Consider the following 7,822-nt stretch of genomic DNA (forward strand, 5'->3'; position numbering starts at 1 on the left):
ACTTTGATTTTGTGTGCGGTGAGCGAATGGCTAATTTTCCAAAAGCACTAAACGTCGACAGCAAAAGGCGATATTCTGACGTCGTGGAAAAGCAAAGAAATGTAAGGAATTTTTTAAATAATAACATGACTATTTTGGAATTTTCCAAATTAGAGCTGATGCCGATTTGGAAGTCTATTGTCTGCAAGTAGTATATAGCCCCGGACATACAGCCTGAAATAGAAAGACAAAATGAATGGGAGTCAGTTCAGCCGTTCGTATACACTGTCTACCGCTGGTGTCTTAAAGTACTCAAAGTACTTATACATAAAGTACTTATGTTTGTTATGTAAAAGTGGAAACGTCTCCGCTGAGATATGCATCTTCATCATAATCCAGTCAGTCAGGGATATGCAACGGATCTGCTCCTTGAAATAACTGTTTTTCAGGCAAGCTCTTACGCAGTGGGAAACTTCTGGCCGCGCTTTGTAATTAACCCAATTCTAAGCTACATTTTGAATCAGCATCCTGGTGGTACATGGGTTTTTCTTGCTGGCTGGGCGAATTCCTTCCTTTCATTCCTCTTCCCCACTGAAAGAGCAAATTCTATCTGGACCTACATCCATCCGGCCAATTGCCCCCTCATCCCTTGTTCTCTCATTGGATGTGCACATATGACCTTGCAACCACACCTGTTAGAGTGTGTAATGTGTGCCTAACTCGATCTAGCTGGCATTTTATTTTTTTACAAAGGAATATAAGAAATACTCTTTTTTGGCCATCTTTTCATATGCACATTTTTTCCCCAACTTCTATCACTGTTATTGTTAACTAGTTACTTAGCTTAAATTTAAAATTTAGTTGTTACTTCTATCCTAAATTGTCCATTCTGACGATGTATGTCGAAACACACGAAACATCAAGTTAAATGATACAGTTTTATCAAGATGTTTTCCAACAATGCGTTTTATTGTCATGTTTATCAGCGCGGTTTGTGCGGTGTTAAATATAGGAAATGAGCTCTGAAGAAAGACATTACTTCTCGGGATTTGATATTCCATGAGGCCGAAGTGCGAATCAACTATATCCTCATAGAAAACGAGAGCAAGTAATCTTATTGTTTTAGTAGAATTCTAATTAAATTTCCTTCAAATAACATTTCCAATATTTCCAAATGTAGCATACGGACTGAATTGTTTAAAACTTGTATTAGTGCACTCGCGACTCCTTGCATGTCTGTTTCAATAGTCCATGTTATGAAAATAAACTGAAACTACGAAATTGCGAAGAATTTCAAAAAAATCCGCGACAAAATTAATTACGAGATAACCGTTACCATGGATACCTTTCACGGTTGGAAAAAATTGAAATTTCGATCAGGCGTGAATGGATCTTCTTACAGTTGTTTTTATACTAACAGGACAGGATCGCGATACAGAACTAAATGCGATTTTGAGACGGCATTACCGCAATATATTGGCGGCGTTGGGAGAAAATATGTTCTCGTATTGGGGTCCGTCGCCCGGTCGCCCCGTCGCCTCGCTATTCCACCCACTACGAGAATACTTTTTCTCCCAACAAGGCGCCAATATATTGCGGTAAGGTCGTCTCAAAATCGCAGTTAGTCTATGATTATCACATATTTATGTTTCCACGTCTTCTTTTAGCATAACCTAATGGCTGGATATCATCAAACTCACAATGCAAAGTAATCCTAATTGGTTATATCGATCCTATTTGTTGATCAATTGTCTGTATTTTTGGCCTTATTATGGTCACATATCCAAATATGAAGAATAAAAAAAAAATGGATTTGTTCAAATCTTTTTCATGTAACTAACAATTACCTTTTTCACATCGCGTTCCATTATATCCTGAAGCGCAGCTGCAATTAAATCCGTTCACTCGGTCTTTGCAGGTCCCGTTGTTCTTACAGGGATGACTTGTACAGACATCGATATCTGTTTTAGAAGACAAGATTGAAAGTGGAAAAAAATACAACATGTGACGTTTTATTTGACGGAGACCGGAGCAAAAATTTGTACACCAAATCTAGCTATTATATTTGTAAACCTCGATAGCACGTTCAGTAATCTGTACAGCAATATTTTAAATTTAAAGTGGAGCTTCGTCACAGTTTGCGTATCTCAAAAAGTATTTCTAAGCATATTGAGAAAGTTAAAAATTTTGTTAAAAAACGACGACGTTTCGACGTTGAGCTAACGTCATCATCAAGTCAAAATGATAGTTGATAAAAAATGTATAAATAGTCAGTAAAACAATAGTTCAATGGATGTGTTAAAATGTTTAAAAAATTAAACAAAGAGTTTCGCACGGATGGAGTCAGTTTGCGTGTTCAAGCTTGGATTCCGTTCCTTTATGCAAAGCATCTCATAGACGGGGCAATCAAATTTCCCTTGGCACTTTCGGAGAATTCGATACTGGCTTTCGTTGAGGAGGCTTATGTCCCCATAAAAACTCGGCGATTGGAAAACACCTTTTGGAAGCCCACTGGGACATAAGCCTCCTCAACGAAAGCCAGTTTCGAATTCTCCGAAAGTGCCAAGGGAAATTTGATTGCCCCGTCTATGAGATGCTTTGCATAAAGGAACGGAATCCAAGCTTGAACACGCAAACTGACTCCATCCGTGCGAAACTCTTTGTTTAATTTTTTAAACATTTTAACACATCCATTGAACTATTGTTTTACTAACTATTTATACATTTTTTATCAACTATCATTTTGACTTGATGATGACGTTAGCTCCACTTCGAAACGTCGTCGTTTTTTAACAAAATTTTTAACGTTCTCAATATGCTTAGAAATATTTTATCGCAATTTTTTACAGTTACATGTTTAGAAAAATCGCTTCTTATTCGTATCTTAAAAAGTCTAGCGTAAATTGTTCAAGTTCGTCGTTTGTAATCCGTGTCAATCTTTTCCATCCTTAACTATCCTTGTTCCTTTAGGGATTATTATATTATCTTTTGTTTTTTTTCCATCTTAGTAAACTACTATTTTCAGGTTTCCTTCAATTTAAAGGTAATTTATATTGTACGTGGCCGAAACACTTTCACTAAGCTCTACTGCATGTCTACTTTCCCTCTACTGTCTCCCGAAAATAAGCACAAGAATTTGAATACACACGTCTTTTTTCAGACGTCCACCATTGTCATATTCCAGTCAGAGGCACGCAACGGACGTACAACTCCTTGAAATATATGTTTTACGCACGATTTCTTGCTGGCTGGGAAACTAATGGCCACTCATCTTTAGCTGCAAGAGGAACAAGAGCCGGTTTTACTGTTAATTGTTGGTCGCGAGAAGATAGCAGACCAGAAACTCATTTTTGCAGGTTTCCTTCAGTGTAATCTTTTTGCCTCGGGGTCTGTATTAATGCTATTGCTGTCCATATTGTTATTTATGAAGATATGTTTCTTCTTGTAAGCCTGGGGTATATCTTACTTAAGCCTTTTAAAAGATGAACAAAAGTTAGAAAAGAAATAAATTCTGGCGGAGTCAAGGAACATTTTGGACTTTAAAATTATATTGACGTACATCATCGTCCAAGTGTTATCGCCGTCTTACCTGTTTGGCAAATACTTCCTGTGAATCCTTTCACACAAACGCACAGATAGCTGTTCTTCTTATAAAGTGATACGCAAGTTCCACCGTTCTGGCGCGGTCCACGCATACATGGAGACTCAAAAACAAACTGATATTTAGTAAATGAAGGTAAGCTAAGCAAATCTAAGCAAAGCTAAGCTAATTTAAGGTGGCTGAACACAATTTTTGATACCTGTGTTTCATTCACCTCTTTCTCTAAAACCCTTGATCCCTCGGTCGCCAAAAATAGCAGCAGGCAAGTTAACAACACAAACTTTGGTTTTTTGATGGTTAAGCTGACGTATGTGCCATTGCCATGGCAAGATGAATAAAAATCAACAGGCCTTTAAAATCAGTTTTGTTTGTAGAAAATCTAGTCATTAGATTTTCTTTATAATTTGCATGCAACAAGTTTGTAACGATTCTCACAAGTTGACACCATTTTGCTAATAATTTAGCAGAGAGATCTTCAATTATCCCTTGTTGAAGGTTCACTGGAATATCTAGAATTTCCTTTGTTAAAGTTCAATTATTATATAAATTCCCAATAACTAACTATTCGGATATTTTTCGAGAAAACTGACGGCAACACATCTTGGCCGTTTTATCTCGATGTAGAGGACCGTAGCCTTAAACGTCTGGTAGCGGGATGATTCCTTGTTCGTCAAATTTAAGAGAGGCTTGAATTAAGATAATACTGACAGTTCAGCCGAGTAGAAATGAAGGAACGTTGCATTTGTGTGCCAGTGCTAAGTAGGATCATTAAACGTTTTCACCATTTCGGATGAGGGCCAAAAAGAGTTGAAAAGAAAGCAAATTATTATTAATGACAGTGACGAAAATTATTTATATAAACAGTTTTGGAGGCTTACATTTTACGTTGCTCAGATCGCGAAAGTTTTCCCTCCATTTCCGATTGACATTTCTTACCGATATTTGCAGAATTTTTTTTTTTTTGTCAACAAAAATACAAACAAGTATTCCGTTATAGTTATTTTTTATCACTGTCAATCCTTGTCAACAAGGTACGCTTGTTCGTAAGATGTTATTTTTACTGCTCTAAAAGTAAAATTTGATATCTTTGTAGCGCCCATATATAAGGCAATTTTTATAGAGAAAATGAGTGCGCAGTTATGTTTTTGTTTTTGTTTTCTTTTGTTTTTTTTGTTTAATTTAATTGTTTGTTTGTTTGTTGTTTTTTTTTGTCGAAAAATTTGAAGTGACGAGATCTTCCTGCGTGGATTTTCTTTTTTTGCTTCATGAAAAATAAATGAGTTGGGTAGTTGCCCTGCTTGCTAGCTGTAGCTTTGCGGTTTGAGCTTTGTACCTGCTGAGTACGTGCCATTGGAGTCTTTAGTTTGTAAAAATATCATGGATACCTTACCAGTATTGATCATAATTAAAAAGAATAAAGCCTTCCCCGGTAAAAATTATTAAAAAATTGTAAGCTTGTAGCAGCCAGTCTACTGTGTTCGATGGATAAAATTTGTAGAGAAACAAATTTTATCCGTCGAAGACAGTAGACTGGCTGTTGAAAGCTCACATTTTTAATATTTTTACCAGGGAACGCTTTATTCAATTTTTAGTTTGTGCTTGTTATTATTCATAATTATTGTACGTTTCAAGAAATTGGGCCTCTCAAGTCAAGTATTCCGTTATATTATTTTTTTTTACCTATATCAAGCAGCCTTTGCTCCTACCTAAAATATTGTTTATACTGCTTGTCCTGTCATATCCTTTATATGTTTTTTCCCATCCTGTTTAACAGTAACATTTTTGTAGGAACAAATGAGGGCGCAGTATTTGCTGGAAACATTTTAAGTGAAAAGATCTCCCTTTCTGACTGTGTTTTGATTCAGATGAACTCGTACAGGGAGTTGAACTCCCTGTTAGCTTTGTTGTGCGAGCTTAAAAAGTTTAACCTATTCATTGCTTGTGTTTCGTTACAATTGTCAGTTGAAAAAAATTAAGCCTCTCAAATCATCGATTCCGTTATATTCATGTCATTTGTATCGACATTATACATTGCTGATGCCAATGTCTCTCTAGTAATTTGCAAAAAAAAAAAAACAAAACAAAAGCAGATTGTTTACAAAGAGGATTTCAAAGAGACCGTCAATAAAGTACTTACCAGAATACTAAAGTGATAGAAAGATTGGCCGCTGATGAACTTGTCCGAGTTGTTGTACTTGTCAGATGGGAGTAGTTCACCTACGATTCTTCCGCTGATGTCATAAAATGCAGCCAGGTTAAAGTGCACCTAACCCCAAATTTTTTTTTTCGCTAAAACGAATCTAGACTTTATTCGAAGCATTTGGGCGAAGAAATTTTTGAATTTGGTTGAATCCTCGATTTTCTATGCCCTTTCAAAGTCGCGCTTGAAGGTTTCACGACCGCGTTTTAGGGAGTCTGGGGCGGCGGTACCTGATGCCGTCTACCCAGGAACCAAACACAATGGCGCCTCAGTCAACTCTCTGTATTTGCTCGAGAAAATGGAACACAAAACTAATCGTTCCGATGTATTTTGGGACTAAAACGTCCAAGTTTTGTCTCAGAATCATTTCTTTTTCGTCACTGGAGTCAGAGTTAAGTTTCGATTCGGAAGACTCCGAAATAAACTTCGATCGAGCACGTTCGACAACTGTGAACTTACTGCTTAGAGCTTTGAGAGCAATTTACAATATTTCAAGCGACGAAGGGGAAGACTTCTTTGCAGACGAGTTGCTTGTATATTAGGAATGGAAAGCTAGATACGAAGTGGAGGAACAGGCAAACGAAAAGCAGGAAAGAAAACTCAAGGACTGCTTTGGATGGTAATTTCGTCAACTAAACATAAGATTCCCACGCGTGTTTATAGCCCGTTTACATTTGTCCTTAGCGAGAATGTATTTTATCAAGGTGTGATTGTTCTGTTAAATCCAGCTTGTGTTTTACTTTCAGTTGAATGCTTCATGTTTATAAGAGCGACGTACGTGTCGCAGTTTTCGAGACTTGATGACCTCCAAAACATTGGCTTCGATCGATTGAAAATCGTATTGTTTGGACCTGTATTTTTGAAGCTGCGGGAAGCAAGGCGGAAGGAAACATTTCATACAATTACCGATTTCACATTGTCACACGTTTTAAGTCGTAACTCCAAATAACCAATGTAAATTGTTCTCAAAGTTTGCAGCGAAATTCGTCGGATAAGCGAAAAGGATGTGTTCCCTAAGCGGTCCGCACATGTTACGCGGTCATATTTTCGACGCTATATCACAGAATCTTTGTCGCACTGCTGATTTCCAAACCTTCGAAAAACTCTGTGAGTCTAACAATTTTGTTATCATGTAATTCTAAAGGATTAATCTTCGACTTTTATCTAAATCGAAAGAGAAATAAGTGTTGGTTAGCGGCGTACAGTTGCGATCTATTTACATATCAGTATAACGCTTCTTGATCATGATCGGATCACACAACTTTGTATGTTACAAATACTGCGGGATTGGAAGATATAGGTTGTAGGTAGTATTTCTACAAATTGCTGGTTAGCTTTAAGCAGAAAATTTATGAAAATAGCGTTCGAAAGTCTGCGGAACAAATTCCAGTGAGAGTTCTTCAATGGTTCTCACAGATTCAGTTCGCTTGTTTCGGTTCGACAAAATCAACCATCGTTTACGTCTTTGTTGCACCATTAGCCGATCATCGTCAGTTAATTGTACAGTATATCTTTCTTTAAATCTGGAATATTGCTGCAACAGCCATAGCACCTCTGGAAGGCGTTTCTGCGCACTTTTCGAATGTGTATTGCACCATCCTGAAGGAAATGAGAGGACGTGAGATATCCAACCTTCCTGGGTAGACGTCACAAGAGCCGCTAGACCCATTCTCCTCAAACTCAGTCGTGAAACAAAATGGCGGTGTTTTGGAGCTATTTTCGAGATTTCGTCGGGGCACAGAAAATCGAGGATTTAACGGAATCCAAAAATTTTTTCGCAGAAGTATTTCAAATAACAAGGAGATTTTTGGGGTTAGGTGCACTTTAAAGGACAAAGATGATGGTATGTTCACACATGCAACGCCACATTCTTTTCCATCGAGGACATAATCAGTACCAAGACTTGTGATGTTTAAGTACGAGAACTTGTGGGCCTTAAAGTTGACCAAAGCGATGCCATTGTGAACTCCTCGGCTGGTACTTCGACCGCGTGCATCTATATTGTTAGGTGTACCTGTGTTCATATCATCCATCAAATGCAT

At 37.4% G+C, this 7,822-nt stretch overlaps 1 protein-coding gene across 1 annotated transcript; it reads right to left on the reverse strand.

The window, feature by feature from the left end:
* Nucleotides 1–3,419: 3,419 nt before the first annotated feature.
* On the reverse strand, nt 3,420–7,822 carry LOC149105062 (uncharacterized). The gene is made up of 3 exons (XM_089272320.1): nt 7,316–7,822; nt 5,677–5,846; nt 3,420–3,720 (listed from the first exon to the last, which is right to left on the reverse strand). Exons 1-3 carry the CDS (start codon nt 7,820–7,822, stop codon nt 3,540–3,542), a joined length of 858 nt encoding a protein of 285 aa, XP_089128446.1. The 3' UTR covers nt 3,420–3,539.

The sequence above is a fragment of the Orbicella faveolata genome, unplaced genomic scaffold (genome assembly GCF_042242905.1).
Source record: "Orbicella faveolata isolate gen_17 unplaced genomic scaffold, um_ofav_v1 contig_34, whole genome shotgun sequence".
Taxonomy (NCBI): Eukaryota; Metazoa; Cnidaria; class Anthozoa; order Scleractinia; family Merulinidae; genus Orbicella; species Orbicella faveolata.